Below are 26565 nucleotides of genomic sequence, written 5' to 3'. Positions count from 1 at the left end.
GCACACACATGCGTGCCACACTTTTCAGATTTTTATTTGTGGAAAATCTTCCAAAATATGCTCTGATTGCAAGAATGTGTGAGAAAGTTCAATGGAAATGAGTTCTCTGTAAAATGCATATTTTCTAATATGCGTACATACACATCAGAGTTTTAGAGTCAGGGGGGAGGAACCTCCACAAACTTGTGACACCATCTGACCCGGCTCCAAAACTGCTTACTTGCAGAGTGTGTCCATTTCTACTTCCTGGAGCTAATTCTGTATGGCATTACAGCCTGTGCTACTGCAGAGCATGAGACCACTGTGAAATGCAACCACTTCCTCCACTGTCCCCTAACAGGGCGAAAACAATATGACATATCAAGTGGAAAAATGACCCATGCGCCAAAGATCTGAAAGCACATCAAAAGGCTGCCCAGACAACGAAGCATAAGCTGTCCTATTAAAGTCCTGAAGGATACGTAGATAGATGCGGCACTCCGCTTTACCTCTGCCCTCAATTAATTCTCATGAATCCAGCCACCGTGTATTAAAATGGCCAGATGCTAGGATGGATTCTGTTGGGAGCAATGACATGCAACAAAGTGATATGAATCACCGCCCCACACACGGCGCGCAGCAGCAGCTCGCTCTCTGAGGGCCGGCGACACACTTAGCAGCGAAAGGCAAAAACAAGACACCGTCTCCCAAGAATGGATGGAGTGTCAAAACAGACGCCCCGTTTGGCTTCGAAATGAAACCAAGATCGATGCAAATTTGGCTCTTTTAATAGATATGTTAATATCAGATTCAATAAGACCAGAAATGCAAATAGGAAGCTCCATACCACGAGTCAGGCCACACTGAATATTCAAACAGAGATAATTATCTGTGGATTAGCCCCATTTTGGCTTGGAGAACTCCACTTGTCAACTAACTCTCTTTAGAAACGGTTTAATCATCGAGAGCTTTACAAGACCCTGTAAATGTCGGCACTTGCGACCCGACAGTTGTCATATCGTTTTATTTTCGAGTTTAGAGGCGTTTTACAATTTGTCAGTGTCTCTTTTAATTTATTAAGTCTCTAATGTGTTTGAGCTGTACTTTCAAGGTTATGTTAGACAATTTGCAACATTCAAAGGTCTAGGGGGGGGTGGAAGAGTTTGGGCCACCCTAAAGGAAGACAACATGCTAGGCGAGCAACAAGTGCAAACAGATTTTCGCACTCTGTCCCATAGATTCGCTCTCATGGGGAGGAGACATCTAAACTAGCGGTTAAATGCAACTGTTGAGTGAAATCAAGACTTGAGGCTGACTCAAGACTTTTCTTTACAGGATAAATTGATTGAACTGGTCCTGAAACTTGCTGCGCTTTGGGTGCTCTATACTCTGGATGTTGAGCCTTGTTTCTGCCATTCTCTCTACAAACTTTTTTCTACATTTTTTTATGACACAACCATAATATTCAATGTTTTTTTATTGGGACTTTAAGGTGACAGAGCAACGCAAACTAGTTCATCATTTTGAAGTAGATTTTGATCTGTGTAGAAGAGAATAATTCAGAGAAGCAGCCAAGAAAAGCTGCAAATATCCACAAATCAGGTGGGATAATCCATTACAGAGAAAAACTCATGTTTTCAGTTTGCTCCACAAGTCACATATTGTACACAGGCCTACATCTATCATCTTGAAAAGACCATCCCCATTGTGAGGCATGGTGGTGGCATAATCATGAAGATCGGATGCGTCTGTTCAGCCAATGAGAGCCAACGGGAAGAACAAGAGCTGCAGAAGACCTGGAGATAGCAACTCTCAACAAACAGCCTGATTCTAGAATATTATTCTAAAAAATATTAATAAGAACCGCACACCAGTAACACACCATAAAACAAAAGCATTTCAAAACCTGCACTTTCTTCAGGCTGGAGATCGCCACTTCTCTCCTGCTCCCCTTCATTTCCGTTTTAAAAAATGATTCCTGTATCTTCGAATCTCTGCCTCTGAATACAAGAAAAGGTGCCTTGCAGCAGGAAAGTGTTTTTAGTGGGAAAAAGAAGCCTGTTCAAAAGAGGGAATCATAACACGCTATCTATCTTTAGCTTCTGTTGTCTTAATTGGTATGAAGAGGACAATCAGATATGCAGTAAAACTGTGACTTACATGCTGCTTTAGGAGACGGATATATCATTTATGAGCATAAACTAGGTGCCAATGTATAGATTTAATGCTACAAATGCCCCGAGGTATCCATAAACTGTAATACCCTTACCTCACACTGTCTGGCTCTCACACAAGCCGTACAATTTACATTTCCAGTTGAACTACCTTTTTATGGGCTTCTGTGCAATTTAGTGTTTAATGAGACTTACTGTATGTGGTTCACCAATTTAGGGAGACAATTGCTCTTTTGCATGCTCAGGTGGCCTTAATAGGCTTACAAGAGTAAAAATTGGATTGGGGTTCGCTTATTCCTTGGAGTGAGTCTCTTATTACAGGAATCTATTGTTTGAATATAGCTTGGGTGTTTCTTGAAAAACGTCGTCCAAACAGAAACAATGACAGTCATTATTTCAAAAAAAGCCCTATTGGTTTAAAAACTCATTGCTTTGTTAATAGAATTGCTCAGAAAAAAGCCTTAAATGGCACAAATACGGCAGCGCAGATTGAGTCCGTCATACCAGCTGTATACCTGTCTATCCGCTCTCTAACAGAAAACCACTTCTGTTTAAAATATCCACAAAGCTTCTGTTTTTATTTACTCTGGTGGTGATGTTGCCTATACAACATCCTGTTGACAGTATATACAAGGCCCATACTGCCACCTGTCCTTTTATTCATAGTCTCTATGTAGAAAAGAAAATCTTTCCTAAAAACAACTGCTTTATCTGATTTGATGTCTCCCCACCCCAAACATTGGTATTTAAATTTAAAGGGGCGGCTGGAGGTAATTAGGAAATAGCTCAGAGACGAAAACTCCTCTTCTCCATTAAAGAATAGGAATTTTTTTGAATTTAAGTCCACTTGCTTTAAATTCAGAATTTAAAACAAGATTTAAAATTGGAAAAAAAAGAATAGTTTATGTATTTCATTGACTTCTGTGGAATAACTAGAAGTAGCTTACCTATAGTGATTGGACTTCAGCTAATACACACAGCCTATTGGGTTTCCCCACAATGTTGAAAATTGAAAAAAAAAAAAAAAAAAAAAAAAAAAGGGAAATTAATTTTTGGTGCTCTTTGTTTTTCTGATATGGAAAAATGGAGCAAACTTTATTTATCTATGTTTTATTTCCAAAAGAAATAAATATCTGGAAATGTTTGAGGGTAAAATGTGAAAATAGGCCAATAACTTAGCAAACTTTACATGTTTTTAAGTGTGAGACTTAGAAATAAAAACATACATAGTAAAAGGGATATTTTAGATGTTTTCTTTTTGAAATTGGTGGAGTTACCTTTGTGACAACTTTTTGTTGGGATAAAATAAAATAAAATAAAAACAAATGAAGGGATGAATGTGAACACAAAACCCCCATCTAAATACTGTTGGTGCCAATATTAAACTTCTACTGCTTTTGTCAGTTTAATTTAAGAAAAAGATAAAACAATGAAACACTAGGCTTTGCCTTCAGTAAATGACAGATTCAAGACTCCATTTCATTCACATATGTTGCTCAGGCGTTAAAAAGACGTCATGGCAATGTTGAGGTGGGTGACTTTTACAAGTGTTGGTGTTTTATGGAGTTTAAGTTTGATCTTATGAAAAAGATCCAGTTATTTCTTGGCAACCTTTGTAGATATTTGAAATGAGCCAAAATGTCTAAAAAGTCAAAAGTTTCAAACAGATTTGAACTTTAGTGACGGTGGCAGCAACATGCTGTGGGGATGATTCTCTAGTCATCCCCACATCGTGCTGCTGCCATTACCATTCTTTTCTTTTCATCCTCAACACAACTAGTTTACTTCTTAATAATTGATATAATCTCTCTGAAAATAGCAGGCTAAGATGATAGAAACATAGCAATAAATAAAAGCCAATAAACAGTTGTTTTGGTAATATTTTAGTTAATTTATTACTTTGTTTAGCTTATTGATTTACACGATTAAAATACCTCCAATGCTGTCACCACTGTTTAATTGCCTAAATAGAACCAACATACCAACCATCCCTTAAAAACACACTTCCATAAACAACACAGATGCTGGCAATTCCAATTAAATAATTTGTCATTATCATTATTAGCCACGTAAAAATTTGACCTTCTTATTTGTTTATACATTTTTTTGAATATTTCTTTTCTTTTTTTTTTTTTATGTTCTGATATAGGATTTAGTGTCAAAGAGATCACGATCTGGTTTTCCGGTGGACATTTTTTGCAGTGCACGAGCGGGATTTTACTATGTTGCGCTGCCAGACTCCGCCCGCTCGCCGCGCGTCACCGACGAGTGGAGTGGAGTGGACGCGGAGTCACTCCCCTGCCTACTTTTAATAGCTTTGTCATGTGATGGAAAGCAGTTGTAAGACAGGTGCCCTCGGTTCATTCTCGGCGAGGGGCAGCAGTTGCCTGTGTGAGAGCGAGTGGGAAGCGTGTGTGGATTTCTTTTTTACTTGATTTTGTTCCCCCCCTTTTTTTTTTCCATTTTGGGTTTTGTTTTTCGGAGCGTCATTCAGTGATTCTGGATGGCGTGGGACAGGTGTAACCAGGACTCGGTGTGGACAGAATTAGAGGTGAGCGCATCTTACAAAAAAAATAAAAAATAAAAATCCTCCTTTCACATCCTTCTAGCCCTCTCGAGGGCTTTTTCTCCTCCTGGAACGATGGACAAGTCTCTCCTCCTCCTACTCTCCCTCTTCCAGTGGTGCCGGTGTAGCGCGCGCGTCTGGAAGCGGCGGTTGACGATGCAAGGGATTTACAGCAAGGGAATATATGACATGCGGAGTGTTGCTTTCCACCTCAGTTAAACATGTAGAGGCTGTCAGGCGCGCTCGAAGGGTCTTTTTTTTTCCAGGATACCTCCTTACAGGATCTGCGCTTGCAAAACTGACTGAGAGTCTCTTTCCAGCCGCGGACGGAACGCGCTCTGGGTGCAAAGAGAGGGGGGCTTATTCATGCCGAAATGACTGAAATGTCTCAGAGTCAGGTATTTGTCATTTGACAGATGAAATCCACTGGCGGTGATAATCTCATGATGTGCCTCGCAGTTGGGATAGTTTTGTTTTTGAAGTTTTTGTTGTTGTTTGTTTTTTCCAAACCAGAGAAGCAACGCGAACTGGCAGGAGCATCATCGTTTTTAACGACAACATCCAGAGTCGATGATTTTATACTTAATCCTAAACTGTTTCGCCTTTTTTATTCCAGCGCTCTTCATCCTCATTTTTTCGCCTAGCAAATGATAAAAGAAAAATATTTATTCATCAGATTTTCCTGATTCCTTGATTTTTTTCCACTTAAGCTGACATCTGGCTCCTTGAATTGAAATCTTTTTTATTCTTTTTTCAATTCCGCCATAGCTGCGTCCTGGCTTCTAATTCATATTACTGTTATGCCCCTTTAATTTTTAATATAAGAAAAAAAAAGTGCGCGACAGCATTTTACTTCAGGTATGCTTCAATAGAGTTTCTGATTTGGACTGCGACTGTGTACAGGCTTCTTTAAAAACTTAATTTCCATCGATTCTGTGCGATGTGTCCACCTTAAAAGCATGTTCTCCAAACAAGAGGTCTGCCTACTTCTTCTAATAATCATCCGAGCAGGTGTTTTCATGCGCGGTGCGTGCGTAAAAATCCGCTGGAGCGCCGTGGTGCATCCTGATCGCCTGCCTGGCTGGCGGCGCTATTTCATTAGTTTACCAAGACGTGCGTGAGATAATTCAAGTACAGGACGTCCACTCTCTGAATATCTGAACAGTTTGGTTGCGATTTAGTGTTCCTCCCCCAGCCCCCTTTTTGCTCGCTGGATCACGTAAAGGTGATGAGTGATGGTGGCGCAGTGAATCTGTTACACCTCTCTGTTGCATTTTGCACCATGACAGTCGTCTGATCACAGTCGCGACTGTTGGCAAATTCCAGTGGAAATACGAACTGTGACATGGAGATCTGGACGGGTTTTCCTTCTTGGCACAGCATCCCTCCCCTCTCAGCTTTTGCCCCTGATCCGAACCCGACTCCCTCTCTGCAGGGGATGAACACCCATTACGGCTTTGCCTGAGGATGTCTTGTATTTCTCCTAACCCCTCCCTGTGGCGTTCATAAACGCCTAACGTGTGTATAGCTAAGTAATAAACATCCAGGACAGTAGCAAGATCACTTTTTTTCTCCCCCCAGGTTTGGACTTGCCTTTCAGGGTGCCAAAACAATTCCTTGGAGTATGGGCTATTAAGTTGTTTAAAGTCTGCCTTGCAAAGACTTAAATCAATGTTTATTTTTCTGTGATAAAAGAGCCAGTCTCCGTTTGTTTCACTCACCGAGACACCTGTCTTGCTCCTGTCGGCAGCCGGGGCTAGACTTGATAATTTGTACACCGAGGAAGCAGGAACAGCTGCTACAAACAGTATACACATTGGCTAGATTACATAAAAGAGGCTGGTGAATAACAAAATGTCAACAGGCAGCATTTAGTAGCTGGGAGGCCATGGCCTCTCCAGTGTACGCAGTGTACTGGAGGTGGAGAGAAACTAAATGGAAACAGACTCCTGAAAAAAAACACACAGCACTGTCGTGGCAGGTCTGTTAATAACAAATGGAGTAATTGTGAGAAAAGTTATTGATTAATTATGGATTTGAAGAGCACCTGAAAGAGACGGATGCAAAGGGAGTGGTGAATAATAAAAATTCCAGTGGAATAAGTTGTTTATGTGGAATATTTTATACTCCGTGTTTTAAGTCAACAATTCTTCAATTGGAGGTGCTAGAAGACATTTTTTCTCCTGGCAGTATTGCAGAGATGCTTCCCAGGTTTAATCAAATACTGTGGCTTTTTTCCTATCTCCCTAAACATCTTTATTGTTTCTGTTTTTCTCTAGTGTGCTGCCTTGGTTGGTGAAGACCAGCCCCTCTGCCCAGACCTTCCTGAACTTGACCTCTCAGAGCTGGATGTCAGCGACTTGGATGCCGACAGCTTTCTGGGTGGCCTTAAATGGTACAGCGACCAATCAGAGATCATTTCCTCTCAGTATGGGAATGAAACATCTAATCTTTTTGAGGTAATTTGACCTTACAGACCTGTTATTGTTTGCTATAACACAGTGTGGAGGTGGTAGCGATGCATCATGCGGAAGAGACAACACATTGCATAATATTGTATTCAAGATTGCTAGATATTTGTAATATTTTGAGGAAAACTAAGAATCCATTTTCTCACAAATAGTAAAAACTTCTCACAAATCCTAAACTGCTGTTAATAATTCGTAAGCTTTGCAGATTTGACAGGTATTACATTGCAGTTTTATTCTACTCCTAGTTAATGCAAGATGGTAATGTAAAACGTTTATGTTAACAATAGACTTACAACATAAAAAGTTTTAGAGGAGATCCTTTTGATGGAGAATAACCCAGTTCCAGTGTGATCAATTTAAGTATTTTTGATTTCAAACTAAAAATAATGAAATGCTGTCTAGAGTCTTTAAATCCTGCACAGGAGCCATTTAGATTGGAGCCGAAAGGAAGCTAAGAAGCAGATGCTAACTTTAGCATCTGGTCATGATTAGCAAAAATCCCCAAAATCTTCACAAAGTGATTTTCAGATGGCAGAGATTTCTTTTGTAACTGAAATATAAATGTCGATCCGCAATCATTATTAATGGACTCTGTCAATACGATATAGCAACTGAAGGAGTAATACGTTCAAAGAAGGTGCTAACTTTACCATCATTAGCTAACAGGCAGCTCAGTTATTTTCACTACATTTGCATACTGTTTACATACTGTCCATAATTTTTTTCTTCTGAATGCCAAAAATATTGCCACAAATACAAAGCTTGTAGGCACAGTAAAATATAACCTTTTTTTGCACGGCTGAAGTCCATAAATCCCCTTGTATTCCCAGCGAATATCATGGGATTTAGAGACCACAGCCTTGAACAAGAAAGCTGAAATCTGCAATATGTGAGACCCTCTCCAAATATGCTTGCTATTTCAAACACCAAATATATATATATATATATATATATATATATATATATATATATATATATATATATATATATATATATATATATATATATATATATATATATATATATATATATATATATATATATATATATATATAATATGGAGTGGAAGCAAGCTAAGCAACATTATCGCTTAAGTTAACATCTACAGACTTCCAGGGTTTTTTCGCAATAGCATGTCAAGTAGCATTGTGCCCCGGTGTTTGAGTGTCCCAGCTACATTTTCTCTACAATATTATTGAAAAAAGTGAGTGTATAGGTGACATTTTCACAAATAATTTGAGGCTATGGTCCAGAGAAAAATCCATAATAATATGAATTTGCAGATATTGAACGATAAATTGGCGGGGGCACACTGTGTTAGACGCTTCTTTGATTGTTTTTTAGGTTTATTTTAGTTATGTCTGTTAACACGATGACACATCTGTACTAGTCGATTCTGTCAGCTTAACAGGGTATGCCAAGCACTACTCTTTTGAAGGAGAACTGTCGTTTTGTTAGTTGCTATCTGTTAATGAGCTGCAAAACTCTGAGAGGAATGCAAAATATAAATGTAAAAATAGTTTTTTCCCATTGATTATCTAAAAATTCTGCCATATCAAGGGATAAAAACATTAACTTACACACATTTCATTAGCAAAAGTCACCTTCTGACAGCAACTGGATAACATGAGAGATGTCACTTTAATGAGAAATATTTGGTCACTTCTGAATCATTTTCATGTCAGAAGTTTCTGTGGCCACACTATGCTTATTGGCAGTGTGAAGCGTATTTGTACTTGCAGCTGGTGGAATAATCTCCACACCCCCAACAGAACAGTTTATCATATTCTTGAATACAACCCAAACAAATTGTTCAACTGTTACTAGTTTACAAACACAATTTTACATTGGAGTACAAAAGATAAGGAAGAAGAAGATAAAGCCCAGGAGGACCTTTGTCCTCTAGTTTGGCTCCTCGCCGCGACGGTAGGCTCCCTTATCAACTTTCTGCATTTATTTCAGCCTGAAACTAGTAATGCGGCACAGATCTGAGAAAACGTGTCCGTAGTAAACCGTAGACATAGGAATGGAGAGTATTGCAAAATACTTCTCAAAGGTTGGATTATAAAACTTTAATCTTTGTCCCCCCTTTCTCTCCTTCTGGCTCTCTTGCTGTTCTTGCCCGGTGGCAAACAAAGGTCCACAGAGGGTGATGATCTGGCCAGGGCCATAAAGCCATCAGTCTTGGGGACTGAGTTGTAGTCCCCAGTTCATTATAAACCTTTATCAGTGCCAGAGATAGACAAGAAAGACTGAGATTGGATGCTTTAGCCTCGCCTCAGGAGGAAAAACCTTGTGTGAGGAGCCAGTGCTTGTGCGCGCCTATGGCCCTGTCATGTGGTCACGTTTCCAGGGTCTCTGTTGTGTGTTTTGTCTTTGTGTGAATGTGCGCGCGTGTCCTCGGTGGTCTTGCAGGCACCAGTTGATAACAGACTAAATTCTTTCCATGTTTGGCTCTATATATCACCTGGCATTCTCTTGCTGTAGACTACCCCAAACAGGGGGTGGGGGGATCTTAAGTACTAGCTAGTGTGACCATGGTTCCTCTGTAGTCTGTAGCGTGATATGGCTAGCAGCCACTGAGTGACTCTGGGGATGGATAAAAATACCAAAGAGAGAGTATACGTGTGCCTGCGTGAGTATGTGTGTCATTTTTACACACATTGGAATTTTGCATCCCCTGATGAGAGAAGCTTGCTCTGAGCATGAAGTTGGGATGAGGGGCTGAATCTGTGCATCTTTGTGCACATGGTAACATACATCAGCATGTGGCTTTTTTCGCCCCATGTAAACCAGGAAAATTGCATTGATGTGTTTCACAACCTCAGCAGTCCAAACAAAAGAACATAGGTTTTTGTGTCACAGACATCACATTTTATGCATTTTGCCAGATTTGTACCAGATCACTGAGTGATGTATGGTTATGAAATTATAGAAAAATGTATTTTCAGCCACCTTTGATCTGATTTCTTAAATTAAAATTTAGTGCAGCCAACTGGCTTAAGAAGTCATCTAACTGCGATCTAAGAAAGAAAGAACGTTTTGGAGAAATATGAAGAAGGGTCGACTTATTTGCAAAAGACTTGGGACAGATGTTCACCAATCAGCAGGACAACTCTAAGCATGCAGCCAGAGGAACGATGGAGTGGTTTGTGGCATGGTCTAAAAAGTTGTGCATGCAGACACTCTCCATCCATTCTAATTGATCTATTTTGATTAATAAGAAAATACCAAAAATTCTGTTTTTAGATGTGCAAAAGTGGCAGAGATGTATCCCAAAGGACAGATGGTGGCTCTACAAAGTATTAACTCAGGGGGCTGAGCACTAATACCAAATGCTATCTTGTTGTGGTTTATCTCATACAGTCTCAATAAAATTCAAAACTGTTTTGGTCGTACCATGACACAGCGTAAATAAGTTCAAGGGACATTGTGAAAATAGGTTGCAAGTCAAGTAATACATTTCCCTGACCTTTTTTTTTTCTCCCCCCTGCATATTTGGAGAGTTACAAGTCACCATATGAAGCTTTGAGTTCATCATACACCAGGGCCGGCTAATCCTATTTAATCTGACAGAGGAAAGTTTGCTACTTGGCAGGAATCAGAGAGCTGGGGCAGCAGCTGCACTTCCTGCGCCTCCTCCACGTTGGCCTCTGCACGGAGGAGAGAAACATGTAAAGGAAAGTTGAAGATTTAGAGAAAGTGTTAATAAATGCTCATATTGCAAAAGAACTGCAAGAGGGGTCCTTTACTTTACTTACATTCTGTCTCCGCCTCTCTTGCGTGCATTGTGCACTGTAGTGTTCCAGCAGGTAACAGATTATCAGGGCTGTTTTGGAGCAACATGTGTAACAGCTGGGTGCAGCTGTCACACTGAGGCCCCCTCTTTTAAATATCCCCATCAAAACAATCTGCTCCTTGGATCTGTGAACCTGCATTCACCGGTTCAGTTAGTCAGCTGTTGAAATGATTTGCAGCTTTGAGGGAAAGACAAACACCTGCTGTTTTCTATGGCACCTGGGTATTTGATTCAGCGCGAGGTTTGATGCAGCATTGTAGTAAATGATTAAAGAAGGTTTGAAAAGTTAGAACCAGGCAAAAAACATGTAAATGGAGCAATGGAAATTTTCAGCAGCCATTTAAAAAAAAAAAATCCACTGTAGTGGTTTCATCAATGTTTCTATCTGTGTACATGTGCGGTTGTGTTCTGAAAGCAGCGTGTGTCCTCAGATCACAAGCTGTCTTCTGGCTGGCCTTTTGCTTCATTCCCTGCCATCGTCCCAACTGTCCCGAACACAAAATGTGGGGAACGATATGCCACACCCCTGCCTTTTAACACACACACAGCAGCTATCGCTCTCAGCCCCGGCGTATTTGACACCTCTTCAAAATGAGCCGACCGCGAAAGTCCACGGTCTATTTCTGACTGCAGTTGTTAAGGGGCTAGCCAGTCCAACCAGTTCCCCATGTACTGCCAAAGATAACAGCACCAGAAGTGTGACCCAACGTCTTTTTGAACTGCAGGTCACTACTTAGGTTTCGTTTCCAGCCCCAAGTCTTTGATTGATGGAAATGTGCTTCCATCGTGGTTTGGGCTTTTCTGGATTCCAGTGATGGACGCCTCCCGGCAGCTACCGCATCCCGCATATGCAGATGACGGCATTTACAGCTGTTGTTGGCTCCGAGTTGGCATGTGTGATTTGGAAGGAAAATTGGCTACGGGCTTATCTTTTTACATGCTTTCTGCCTCTGCATGTGTTCCTTTTGTGAAGTACTTCGATGATAGATGGACAGGTGGAACACAGGGACGAGTGCAGGAAGAAAGGGAGGAGGGAAAGAAAGGGAGACACAAAGAGGCACCGGGACAGATGGGTAGGGAAGTAGTCACATGGCTAAGGAGAAGCTTGGACGTTAGCCAAACAAACCCAAAGCCTGCGGATTGGAAGTAAAAGGTTGTGAGCTTAGGAAGTAGTAAAATAAGATGCCGAAGCTTAAAGCATTACTCTGATATTAGCCATACTGAGTGTTAAAATGTGAGTGCACATATGTTGGTGTGTTTTTTATTATCTTATTTATATCATTCTGAGGATGTGGTGTGATTGAATGAGCTTTCAAACAGCATTATGTAGCTTTGTCTGGGTTTAGTTGCGCCTTATTGCCCAGCAGCTCGCAGGCTCAAAGGGATAGTTAATTTTTTTAAGAAGGTTCTCTTAAGAGTTTATAAGCAGTTTGCATCGTACATGCACTGAATAACACTCTAGGTGTCTTGCTTTTGAATAACTCCATATTGTCTGCACCCAAAAGTTAAAGCTAACACTTTGTTTTAGGGGAAAAGACAAAAAATTGGACTCTTACTGCCTTAAAGCAGCAATTATACAAAGACAAGATTACAAGCGAAATTGTGGTGCAAAATAATTCACCACCAACACTATTTTAGTGTGAAGTAAATTGAGAATTATAGCATAAGAAAACACTTCCAGTTAGAATAAGTGGTACAAAAATAAAGTGTAAAATTCTTGATGTGCAGTGCTGGTAGAGATATAATAAACAGTTCAGGCATAAAGTTGAAGTGGAAAGTAAAGCAACTTTAGATTATTTAACAATATCGATAGTGATGGGAAGTTCAGCTCTTTTCAGAGAGGTCTGTGGCTCTACAAGACAGCTCTTAATTTATTACCATCTGCAGCCTTCTGTTTTAGCTTACCTTGGCAAATATAAATGTTTTGTGTGATGTCATTTTGCATTCAGTGTTCCCTATATGAGAATCCATATACTTCCTTAATTTTATGTATTTGTTCTGTTACAAAGCAGGCATTTATATATATATATATATATATATATATATATCAAATATACAATCATATATATATATATATATATATATATATATATATATATATATATATATATCTTAATCAAATTTAAAATTTTTATTTAGCATAAAATGAAATTAACAAAACCCGTCAAGCAAACTTAAAACCCAGAATAATTTATTATTGTGTTACATATCATACATCATATGAGTTTTTGCAATGCACTCTCCTCCTTACCACTGGCTGTTGACTAAGGGATGGACTCCTCTGACCATTGCGTTTGTACCTTTCTATATTTTGATGTAATGGTATGATCCCATATCCTCACATGTGATTAACCGCAAAGCCACTATGCTACCAATCAAAGCAAAGCTCTGCCAGGGGAGCGAAGCGAGAGCTGAGCGCAAAAGAGAAAACAAGTGCAGAGATGACTCCTTATGTTTCTCTTCTCCTTTAGTTAGTGTCTCACTCTCCACCGTTCGTGTGACGTTCTTGCTGTGCCGCTGTGTTTGTAGCCCAGCCTTACAACGTCTCTTAGTGAAGAGCCGGCTCCCGTCGTTCACTTCAAAGAGTTTGCTCTAAGTACCGAAATGTTCGTGACCAACCTATCACTAACATCCAAAGCTTTAAGAGTCTTATGGAACATGTTCAGTTCATTATCTGAAAATGAAAAAAAAATACGTACATATCTATTAATGCATTAAAAAAAATTACAAGTTGAGCAGTTCTCTTTTCAATTTCCCACAAAATATTAATGGGAAACATAGACGAAAGTTTTTCTAATCAGATGAGAACAAACTTGGATTTGTTTTTTTGTTTTTGATCTGCATGCAAAAATGTAGTGAGTGGGAGAAAACAAGCACTGCAGCCTGAACGATACCTGAACACAGCATCCCTACTGTGAATCATGGTGGTGGCAGCATCATGATGTGTGGGGGCTTTCTTTCAGTAGGGACAGGGTACACTGCTTACAGTTTTGGGGAAGATGAATGGAGTAGAACACAGGGTAACACTGAAAAAAAAAAATAAAAATCAGGGACACTTAGCCGAACAACAACCCTAAGCACAACCAGAATGATCAGAAAATACCTTAAAACAGTGGAATCATGAGATGGAATGGCACAGTTAAAGTTTAGAGACAGAATGTGTGGCCAGTCAGTTACTTTGACTTGAAAAGCTCTACATGTCTTGCTTTTAGTGTATGTTTCATACAGGAACATCATGAGTCACGTCCTACTTCTCATTGTATGGTCAACGATCATCAGTCATCTGTAAATAACTGTCCAGAGCAGAAACATTAAGCATGAACTTTAACTACTAGGTCTATGTATTGTGAATTCATACAAAATGAAGACACCTAGAGTGTTTTCTTCTGGAGGTGGTTTTAATAGAACTGTCCCAGGGTGGATTGATTAACCGAGCTTGCTGGTTGTGGTAGAACAAGCTGGCATGAACGTTTTTCCTCCAGCATTGCTGCCTCTCTTGTAGAGACAAGCAGGCGTAGATTAGCTCAAACACTTGTTGGCGACATACTCCTGTGAGCTGAAAGACACACACACTTCCAAAAACACACATGCAACCCGGCAGAAACCCCTTCCTGTCCCTGCTTCTACTCCCCTGCTGCACGCCACTCGCGTTCATTTTGCAAATTTATGCTGACATTTGAGAGTGCGCCACCCGCACCAGTTCACCGCTCCAGCAAAAGGGTATATGAATTATCATATTCTACTGTATAATATAATTTTCTCAAGTGAGTCTTATTAGAATGCACCATACTTTCCTGATCTCAGGTTCCCCGCAGTTTTTTACTGCACTGATGCATTGTTTGCACTGTCTGATGGAGGAAATCCTCCATCACTGTCAAGCCCAGCTTTCAGACCAGCAGCCATGCTGTTTTGGGACGCACAAATGAGAGGGAAGTGCAGACAAATGGGCGCAGATGTATAGTAGCGAGGGATGCAAGACGTGGGCTGTCCAAGCCCGTGTCATCTCGGAGCGTCTGTCAGATCCACTCCACAACAAGAGCTCCCAACCTGCTGTGGGCTCCCTTCTCCCTCCATTCTCTCTGTCTTCCCGCTCCCGAGGCAAAGCATTTGTTCTTGGCTGATGGGAAGTTTGGAGCGGCAGAGGCTAAACAAATATATTCTGGCCCACAAATGTCGCTTCTGGAAAGGACGGCTGGAAGGAAGAAGAAAGCATTGGAGGGAAAAAAAAATAAAGAAGATAGTAAACAGAGAGTTGAATGTGGCCAAAATAACAAAACTAAAAAGATCCCCCTAACCCCTGGGGAATGTTTGGAAAAGGAGCAAGGAAACATCTCTGAGTCTGACGATTGCTGTTTGGCTGCCTGTCTTGTTCCCTCACACACTTGATCCCAGTGGGCCTCTGCTGCTGATTGACGCATGTTTGGTGTTGCTGCCCCAGCTGATCCCATGCCCCCCTCAGTGAATACCATTCCCTGTCATCGCATTGGAGCCGCCAACTTCTGCATTATCGTGTGCGCCTTTACGTAACTGATACAAAGATCAGATGCTTTTCTGGCTAGACGTATTTGCTTGTGTGTGTCGAGGTGGGAGGGGGAGTTAGGACAAAATTATTATTTTTAGTACCTAGGGTAATCTCCACTAAGAGCCTTTCAGGCCTGTTTCAATTTAACCTGGCCAAAACACTAAGCCAATAATCCCCCCTTCCTCGCCACCACCAGCACCACCGCAGCACAACTATTGCTCACCACAAACACATACATGTTGTAATGACGCTGAGCAGTAAGACTCACCTTCCATGAATTATTTAATAGTACGGTAAAAGCAGTTCCTAGAATGCTGTCGTGTAGTGCTCCCAATGCATTGGACAGATGGTTGGTGTCAGCTGAAAGATGAAATGCACTGATAAAAAGTAAAGGTGTAAAAAGGCCACAGCGAAAGCCATAAGTTGTCTTTTGAAAACAATCACAGTCCGGTGAAATTATGCAGTGAGGAAAGGGGAGAGTTAAGTGGAGCTCTCTGTCAGAGGGCTCAGTTCTTCATGGTGAAACACAGTCTTTTAGGAGTAAAATACACATCAATCCCACTTGTGGGTGGGTGTGTGTGTATACTGTGGCAGTGATTAATAAGCACTGACCAGGCTTTCTTTTCCAGTATTCTGTCATATTCTGAGAATATCCAATACATTTTCCAGAAACCTTTTATTATAACAGATTGGAGGGGTAAGGATGAAGCCGACTCACGAGGCAAGACAATAAATGAAATTCTGATCAGAAGAAAAGATGAAATTTTTGTTTGTTTTTTTTAATGCGAAAGCCAACTAACTAACGAATTTAAACATTTAGTATTCAGTACTGGTCTCACAGTTGTGCTTTTTTGGACTTGTCTTATTTGAAGATGTTCCTAAAGCCAAGAAAGCTATGGAAATGTTTGGTTTATGTCTTTTCACGCTTGATTTTCTCTAATCAAGTTCAGGTTTGATCAGTGTAAGTAATCAAATTCTGATTAGATTCTTAAAAAAACAGAGAAATATTCCTAGTTTTCCAACTGCTGTATGAAATTATGAAACTAATTCACCATCTCCAGTACTTGGCACAGCTGTGCTTGGAATTGATACTTTTACATTTGTGTTGTTTATGATGCTTTTACACAATGGAGCCCAACCTATTTGTAGATTCACCTATTAACAGATTTTCTTTGCTGCACATAGCTGAAATATTTAAAAGGAAAATTAGCTTGGGAACCTGAAATAGCTAGGCGCAGTGCTACTTGTCATGCTACTGGCATTCTCAAAGCAGCCAATCTAGGAGCACTATATATTTTCCTTGGTGCTGATTGGCTGTATCTCTAAAAGTGATGATAAGAAGAACTGCTTCTACAGCTTCTGCAGTAGTGCTAAGATGGTTTCCATTGAGCGCAGCAATGCAGATTAAGGCATAAGAAGTCCCTTTGACTAGAAATGTTGTGGCTAGAGATACACCATGCATAGTATTTACATTGGCATCGGCCGGTATCTCTCATTTTTTTAATGTAAAGCATCAGTCCTATAGGTAAAACTGGGCCAATATTAAACAATGTTTATTTCCACCTTGCTGCTGTTTGTGTATGTGTTTCAGCAGGCACATTGCCATGTGGTATTTGTTTGGGCTTGTGATAGCGTTGCAGTGCAGTATAGTTGGGAAGTTTATCTAAAGCAATGATTCAATATCAGTGGTGGTGTGGTTATCAAAATATCATCTCTCACATTTTCATAGCAGTGCACTTCTAATTGTGTTGTTTTTGTAGGGAGTAGAATAAAAAAAAACATATTTTTAAAAGTATTTGGCAGTTAGAGGTAGGTTTAGTTGGAGAAAGTTATTAATGAAATTAATGTTTAATAATCCATTTTTACTACTTACATTGATCTTGCTTCCCTTTTGCTCATGACAGTCCAGGACTGTGCACAAGAAGGACTAAATTGCTTGAAAAAACAAACTAAAAAAACAATACTCACCTTATTCGAGCTAAGCTTCATAATGTGGACTGTATGCCTCTATCTCCAGCTTATCCCCTCACCCCCTCTCCTGAAGCATTTAAGTCTGTACCGGCCTCAAATAGTTCAAGAGGCTCTCTTAGGCTCTGCTGCTGCATGAGAGAGTTGATGCTTGGATGACTCACTTGCCCCTAATCAGTAGCTCCTGAAGGCTAAAGTGAAAGCTTTCATGGGTATGTTCTCACACCAGAGAGAAAAAAACCCCATTACTTTCACTTTGAACCAGAAAGCATTAATTTATAAACACGTTATTATACATAATATAACAATAACGAAGGTTTTCAATGAGATCCTGTCATGATAGATGCAGAAACTAGTTGGATTTTAAAAAATATATTGTTTTGGTTTCTAGAAGACTACACTTTGGAGCAGTTGTTAGTATTGTTTCTTTCTTTGGGGAGTTAAGGACCCCATCAGTTGTGTTCAACTCAGGAAATCTCTCAAATTACTTGTTGATTGGGTCCTTCCAGAAGACCACTTTAAGTCCAGCAGGCTCTGTCCAATAAAAACTCAAAGTGGAAGAGATTTTGAGTGTTTGACACTTGTCATCAAGCGTCCTGTTGGGTGTGGAGCTGTGGTGTATAAGTTGGAAGCTGTAAAAAGCAAACATTTTCCTCATAAAGGCAAAATAACCAAATGGATCCCAGATTACAGCAGAATTCAGGTCTCAACGTTCAGTGAAGCTCTTACAACAAGAGGCTCCTTCATCTGTTCTCATAGTATCCCTGCCTCATATAGTCGAGCAGGGATTGCATCGACTTATGTCTACTGTTCCTTTGATGTTTTTCTTTCTCTGTGTAACAACTCGTGCATCCCTTTCGCACAAAGTTCTTGTGAAGTCGACTCTTTGTTCAGCCACGAGAATCCAGGAAACAGATGGCATTTGAAGATGTGCAAGGAAAGGCGTCATTGCCGTCTCCTGTCTGAATCCAGAAGCACCGAGGAACAAATTCAATATAAAGGAATCAAATTGACTTAAATTTGTATAGCAAGTCCCAGAGTCAAATGTACATGCTGGTAAAAGTGTTTATTGAAATGGTGATGCAGAAAGAAAGAGCTCTTTATGTGTCTATTGTCTGAAGCGCCATCGACTGCTGTGTCTTGTCCACTTCGTCCGGGTTTTCCCTCACATTGGCAACGCTCCGAGAAAGACATTACTTTGACAAATGAAACACTGCAAACCCTCGATGAGCTTGGCAAGGCCCGAAAGGTCAGGAGCCGCATTGTGCAGGTATCTGTGCGTATGTGTGTGTGAAAATGGTGTCAGCTGCAGATAATGCCGAGAAATTCTGGTCCATTTTAGTCCTGTAGGAGATCTACGTAAATGTCAAAATCAAAATGACCAGTCTTTCTCTGTGTGTGTCCATGTGTAATTGTTTTATGGATAGCTACACTTGGCTGCTAATGACAGACTGGTGATCTGGCCAGAAAATATAGCAAAAAGACGGACAGCAGAAACTGTCTCTGTGCTCTATTTTTATTTTTCCTCTCTTTCTCTCTGGGCTTAATCTGTCCCCCTCCCTGTGTTCTTCCGACACATTATCAGCAGTGTAACAGTCGGTTCAAAGGCCCCTTGCTTAGAAGTGCACATTCAGAGCTGCCGACTTAAGCAAATAGCTATTTGCATGCCATTAGGAAAGTGGGGGCTTGGGGGGTAGAAGCAGAGGGAAGCACCATTCTTCATCCCAACTCTGCATCTAGCTGAATATTCTTTATTTGAGAATCCAAATCTCTGTTTTTCCTCACCCCTCCTGCTGTGGCCGTCAGAGCGAGCCACAGTCGGAGCAATCACAGCAATCAGGGTTTCCTCATGCCAAGCCGATTGGGAAGTGGCTGCCAAAACAAAGGAGAGCGTGTCCAGTCATTATGATTCTGTGTGATTTGATTGGTGTTAGCAAACGGTTGCTTGGACCATCTGTTAAACGGCTGGAAGAGGAAAACAACGGCATCTTGGGTAGAGAGTATAGATAGAGATTTTACCAGGATATTCAACAACCTGTGAGCTTATCAGCTATTTGGATAAGCTGTCTGATAACATGTGTTCCTACAAAGACTGCTGCAGGTGATTCATTCTCTGTTTGGTCAGAAGTTAGTGTATTTTTTTCTGGATCTATACACTGTGCCCTTAATCTACTTCCATAGATTCTAATCTCCTTGTTCTGTCTATAAGAAGTCTCATAAGCAACTGGACAATTTTTGTTATACAGAAAAGGCATCTGTGGTAGTCTCTTCAGATCTCAACAGATTGGTGATGGAGTTCAGGTGGTTTGTCACTGGTTAAATGAAAACTAGAGAGAGCAGCATTGCCAACATCCCTTGAGTAGGTGTCTCAATTGGATCTGGCCTGTGTCAGCAAGCGCAACAACAGTTCTCCTTCTCCCCTCGGCTCACTCTCACATCATTTTCCTCTCTCTTTTCCCTTGTCAGCTCATCTCACCATGCTGTAACAATCCCAAATGTTTCCCACAGGAGATCTCTGCATCCACATGTCCCAGTCGTCACTGACAATTCTAGTCATCATCCCATTGATTTATGACCTACATCAATTTCCAAACAGAGATATTGTACCTGGATTTGAAGCTGGCAACTTCTGCAGATGCAGAAAACAGATATGAAACTGTTGAAATTTCAAACTGAATTAAATTTATTTTGATACTCCCACTTCGCCACAGATGTAATCTCAATATACTTTATCCATATCAGGTCATACAGGATCTGAGTTTAAAGTCAATTTAAGTTAATCCAATTATTTTAAATGCAACCCAGTCATATTCAAATCCAGAAAGAAAACATTATTTAAGTTGATTCCATTGAGTTGTCGACTTTGACACAATCGTTCTTGGTGAGCAAGCTCATCTTGCAGTTAGAGAGGGACTTCTCCTCCCAAAATTCTGGGGTTTTTTTTTTCACGGTGTATAGAATGACCGGCCCTTTTTTTCCCAAATAATGAAGCTCATGATAATTTAACTTTACAGCATAACCATCCTCGCAACAGAGGAGCTTCAAAGCAGTTCAGAACCGCGGATAGCGATTGGATAACTTTGACACTTTAGCAATTTCAACTCAGAACCTGGATCTGGTAGGAACTGCTGAAGCTAGGTTTATTGTTGACGCGTTGAACCGAGCACGCAGCAGCGTACCCAGGCAAGGTACGCAGGTACCCAGTTGAGGTACACATTTCCATCTGCTTCAACCAGATGGACATTGAGAAAATAAAAAGGACTGAAAAACAACCTCACAACAACATTGGTCCAAGACTAGTTTGTATTGAAATGATTACCAGACAGAGCATCAAAAGCACATTGACAGCTATAGCTGCGTAATTAGCTGTGTCTGTCAAAGAAACAACCATCAACAGAAAAGCACTGAGGCAGGGGTACTTTCTATGGGAAAAACACCTGCACAAAGTTAATGATCAGCGACAGTTTGATCATTGGCTTAAAATGGGAAAGATATACAGCTAAACACAGCTGCTTGAAAGCCAGTGATTATTTATTTCAATGAAGGCTTTATGTTCTATTCATGAAAAAATACTCGTTTTCCCATCAATGTTGTAACTGGTGTGTCAAGAACATAGAAAATTTGTCCAAAGGATCATTTACTTAGGAAATAATTTCAAAATAAGATGCTATATTGGCTTTAGAGTCACAAGGAAAATGACAAGAGTCTCCAGCTCACGTTTACATCCTGTGAGCCATTCACAACGCTCACCACAATGGAGGTTTAACATTTAGTTTTATGATTTGGAACAGTCTTAGATTGTTCCACTGCTATTTCTCTCTTCATCCCATACACACACATACACACGCAGTAGACACATTCACACTCAGAGAAAAACTTAACAGTGTTATGTATGGTTTCACCGCCCCGCATAGGCCATAATCACCCTCTCTCCATCTCAGTAAGCTCATGCTAAATGACCAGACGTCTCTGGCGGCTGCCATGATTTGTCTCTCCGCCACGCATCGTGCCGTACCTCACCCCTTCCCCTCCCACTTTCCATCTCCTCCCTCCTTCCTCGCCACCATATGTTGTGCCTGTGTGACCGGCCGACGTGTCAGGCCTGACTAACGCCTTAACAGCACGGCTGACGTTGATTTATTTCCTCTGAAATCAGGGGGCTGAGGGTAATAACACAAAATGACATTATTTGTTTATCAAATACAGGGCTGCTTGTCTTGGCAGAGTAAAGATGTGATGACTTGATACTCGTGCCCCACTTGCCGCACACACATATGACCTCCTCAGTTTCCCCACCAGATTTTTTGATTGTGCCCTTATTAGAAGGTCTGACTTGTTGTTTAACCTCTTAGCTTTGGAAATATGAAGGAACAAGGGTGAGCGGAAATAGAAACTGAGCGGATGCAGAACAAGGTCATTTGGAACGCATAAATGTATGAGTGGTGCACAAATTTGTGGTTGGTTAGGCACATGGAAAGTGCCTCAAAAAAGGGTTCATGTACGTTGAACTTTTTTCACAAATGTCATGTTAACACCGCAAGCTTAAATATATTTTAATTATTATTTTTTATGATAGACCAACTCAAAAACCATCCCATGTACTCAATCAAGTGTCCATTCTTCATTACAATATTACTCACGCTCAGTCAGATTAGATGGAGATCATGTGCAAACCAGTTTTCACGTTTCCAACAGATTCTCCATTGCTATATGTTTTGGGTCACTGCCAGTCAGGAAGATGAACTTCCCTGCCATGGTTTTGATTCATCACACAAAATTTCCAATACATGAATTGAAGTTTGTGGCTGCAATGTGACAATATGTAGGAAAGCTCAAGTGCATTGAAAACTTTTTCCAAAGCTGTGCACAATAGAGAGCTAATGATAAATAAACATCAGGGAAATTCTTTGCTGTTCCACGTTAGACATGTCTGTCACCTTTGGAGTCTCGCTCAGTGATAAGGGTATGTGTGCTGAAGAACATCTGGGATCATTTTTCAGAATTTTTATGCACAAATGGTAGGTAGAAAAATTGTTGAGTTTACTCAGAGGTTTGGAATTCCCCAAAAATTTTAAGTAGGTCTAATTTTTCTATTTTATCTCTGTGTTCAGAAAGTGAGTGTGTGCTAAAATATCACCTTCACCTTCCGTTATCAGCCCTATGAATAGAGTCTCCTAGAACACAATGCTGCGCTGTAGGACCCAATAAAAGAGTAAAAGGCAAGGGCAATCTGAAAGACAGGCTGCCAGATAACAAAAGGGCCTCACCTAATAATGAACAAACTGGGGTTGGCTTTCTTTTCTCTCTGATGTGGGGGAAGATTGGGTGGTGGTGGTGGTGGGGGATGAGGGTTTTTTGCCAGCTTTTGCCAGTGTGTTTTATGGCTAATTGAGGCATTTGGAGTAAAACTACTTCAAAATGGCACCCTTTAGAAATGGAGCAGGGTTAATATATAGTGATCCCACAATTAGCCCAGGATTGTTAAGATCTCTTTAATTCTGTGGGGTCCATTAAGCCTAGATGGCCAAGAAAGTGCTTTCACAGAGACAATTTTTCCCTCTCCGCTCTTTGTTTGTCCTTTCCTCTCTTCCTCTCAGCAGCTGCTGCTGTAGTGATCAATATGAATGGATGTCAGCTGGTTGGCAGGTTATTTTGTCGTTTTTCTTTTGTTTGTTTGTTGTTTTTTTTGTTGTTGTTGTTGGGTTTTTTTTACCTAATGCCCAAAAAATTACAGATTACTTATTGGAAGACTGAATTTGGTTTGAAACTGTATGTTGTGGTCCCTAATCTGGTTTGGAAAGACTTGCCCTCCTGGACATAGGTATTAGATCATTTTCTCTCTTAGGTAGAAACTATCACTGTGGTTTGCTCCTCACCCCAGTTTCTCAAATCCCCACTTGGCCCCGCGAGTGCCTCCACGAGAGCAACCGCGAACGCGCTGCTGCCTGATCATCTCAACTCAGGCTTTTTACAAGTGTGTCTCTCTGAATAAGAGAGTCCCTTCTGAGTTATCTTTTGGGGATACATGATGCCTGTGGGAGACTGCAAATTCGGTGGAGGTTTTTCAAACAGCATTGAGCTAAAAAAAACAACAAAAAAAACATTTGAGCCAGCCGCAGCCTGTACAAATTGCAGAGCTCCTTTCTAAAAGCGTGGCATACTGAAGCTTACACACCCCAGCTTTTAATGTGACTGCAATTTTTTTTTTTTTTGTTGTTGTAGAATGCAGATTTATAGGTTTAAGTAGGAAGAAAGAGGTGGATAAAGCTGCACCTAAATACACAGTTGATTGGATGGTTGATGAGTATGGACTAACCAGATGGCTGGCTCATTAAAGACCCATTTGTGATCATCTAAAATGATTCTAAATTTTTATTTCTCGCACTAGGATGTCTGTTTGGACTAAGCCGAGGCCCGGGCCTTATCAGCAGGTAATACCGGCTCGCTTAGTGCTCAGGTAATGATTTGGGGATCAGGAGAAATGGTGAGGGATTCGGTAGCACTGTGTTCCAGCACAGTGAATTTTAAAGCTTCTTGCAAGTAATTAAACAGCATGCCACCTCATACAGAGCAATTTCCTGCAAGGCATTAGCTTGCCAATGCAGCATGGCCCCAGTACACCATGTTATCTCTGTGAAATATGTCCTCTCTATCATTTTTTAATAATAACTGACTGTTTATGTTGTTAGGAAAAGATTTGCTCAATGAGCTTCTGAATAATAACGTTAAGTAATACAGAGAGTAGTAAAGATGTGTGTATAATTTAGTCTGCTTTCTGATTAGTAACATTGCCTTGGTACTGCTTTGTAAAATTCCAATTTTGCTTATGAAAACCTACTGCCCCACCTATCCCTGTGGTGTAGCGATGGCCACAAGTCGTCACGAGTGACGATAATCCTGCATAAAGGGATTTGTTCCCATACAGCTGACAACAGACTGTCCCAGGGCAAAAATGCTGTTTATCTTTCCATTCTCTTGAAGTCTCCTCCCACCCCCAACGCCCTGGGATTTTGTGGCCCTGGAACTTGCACTGGTTGTAAACAAGACAGGGCAATGGACACACACACAAACACACTTACTCTACTTTCAGATAAGCTCCACTCCTATCACTGTTAATAGGAATCTGCATATTTTACACATTTTCTGTCTTATATTTCTTATTCTGCATCCACTTGATAAGAGTCAGTTTCACATTCATCACAATTTAAGCTGTGATAATAATCATGCTGTAATGATGAAATTGATGTCATATGTTTGTTGCAGCAGAGAGGGGTGAGTATTAGGTAGGAAGTCAGTACCCACCCCATCACAGTGGTCCATTGCTGGCTAGATATCAATATAATATGTCAATATTGGTTTTAGCTCATTCCAATTTATCTTTAAAGTCTCTATTTATTTATTTATAGTCATTATAGAAATTATTGTTTATAGTAGGACCACAGGCAGTTTTCCAATATGAGTGTGTTTAACTCTAATTGCTTTAAAACAGACCAGTTTAAAAGATTTGAAGTTGACATTTTAATCTGTCTTTAGCATCTCAAATTAAGGATGAGCAAAACTTATTGCAAATATCAGCCTTTGTGTATGCCAGTGGTTTTAAGACCTTTTATAACAAGGGCCAGTTCAGTAAATACTACTCTGGGATTTTTGAAATATTATTTACTGAATTACACCTTTGAATATTTTCTGAACAAAAATGTTCTAACAATATGGCTGATACCTAAACTTCTACTGGGTACTATGTACTAGCAGTGGCACTTGACAAGGTTTGAGAGTTTTGGCTCCTAACTTAACTGAGGGATTTTAAAAAAGCATCCAGCTTGTCCAAATCCATTGTGTTTCATGACAGATGGAGGTTGACAGTTATACGTATAAGTCAGCGCCGGGTCAATTTAACTGAATAGCCTAATGCAGGCTCTTTTTCATATACCAAAGCACGACAAAAAATGTTAAAGAAATGAAACAACCAGCTGTCAACAAAGACTTGCTTTGTGTTCTAACAGCCAGAATCAATAACCTACATTCTTAATAGTTTCTTACAGCTTTTGTGCTTCTTTTCACTTTATTTTTAAACTTTTGACTCTGAAAATGACCAATTTTTTTTCTGGGTCGCAGGACCTAGTGGCACTTTGTTATGGTGCATTCACTGATCAGGAATAGACTGGATTTCTAAGTTTTCTAACTGTTACATGACATTTTTTCTATGCATCTCTACTGTTAACATTTACTTATTTATTCATTGAATTAATAAGCAAATAAGTACTTATTTACTCTATTGACTTATAAGGGCTGCAGGTTAATGACTCCATGTAATCTGCTGGTTTCTTTAGATAGATTTCCTTTGAATTATTTCAATTATATGTAATTTGAATAATGAACTGAACTTAAATCAATGTTTGATTACTAGAACAAGTAGGAATTCATTTGTGATTAGATTGAAGTGACTTTTGAACTTCTTCAAGATAACATCATGTGAATTGACATTATATATAAAAAATGAATTCAATCTAAGTTACTTACTCGTGTTTGTCATTTGTTTCACAGCATGTATCAAGAATAATTGCCCACTCTAACATTCATCATGGTAATATAAAAACCTGGCCACACCTTTTAAAATCATTCTGTATACACCCTTGGTCAAAGCAGATCAGAGTGGAAAAAAAAGCTCTATTTTTCGAGAAACATTAATTGTAATTCCTTGAGTATTCTACTGTCAAAACAGTTTAAGCTTAACACTGTTTGTTTAGCATTTGAAGGTCGCTTGCAACTTTGTTGTAATTCAATTCTGTATTTTCTAGAAAGAGTGGGGACCACTTCTGCTTATTTGTTCCTTTGCAGCACTAAAGCTCTCTAGACCAGAACCAAAACCCTGTCTTCTTTCTGTCAGTCCCAGTAAAGGTTTCTCTCTTGGACATATTATTTTGGTCCAGTAAGCTGCTTGCTTAAAATATGAGGACACACTTGAATCACATGCACGCAGGGAGATTTTGTTGCTCTGAATCCTGCCAGAATAAAGCAGCTGTTGCAAAAGATATTAACAGTGAAAGCCTAAGTGCATGCAACTGATGCCTTTACCCCACTCTAAA

The 26565-nt window shown here is 40.1% G+C and overlaps 1 protein-coding gene across 10 annotated transcripts in view; it reads left to right on the top strand.

Moving 5' to 3' along the window:
- Nucleotides 1–26565, top strand: part of ppargc1a (peroxisome proliferator-activated receptor gamma, coactivator 1 alpha) — a 310153-nt gene that overhangs the window by 258573 nt on the left and 25015 nt on the right. For 4 of the 10 annotated variants that reach the window (XM_044097172.1, XM_044097171.1, XM_044097178.1 and 1 more), the window contains exons 1-2: nt 4493–4704; nt 6999–7178. In XM_044097172.1, the coding sequence (XP_043953107.1) occupies nt 4657–4704; nt 6999–7178 (228 nt within the window). In that variant the 5' untranslated portion in view covers nt 4493–4656. Of the gene's footprint in view, nt 1–4492; nt 4705–4800; nt 5118–6998; nt 7179–23867; nt 23911–26565 lie in introns of those variants that run through there. The other 6 variants (XM_044097170.1, XM_044097169.1, XM_044097176.1 and 3 more) reach the window with 3 other exon arrangements.

Source organism: Gambusia affinis, linkage group LG18 (genome assembly GCF_019740435.1).
Source record: "Gambusia affinis linkage group LG18, SWU_Gaff_1.0, whole genome shotgun sequence".
NCBI classification, from domain to species: Eukaryota; Metazoa; Chordata; class Actinopteri; order Cyprinodontiformes; family Poeciliidae; genus Gambusia; species Gambusia affinis.
This window is presented reverse-complemented; position numbering and strand designations above follow the sequence as displayed.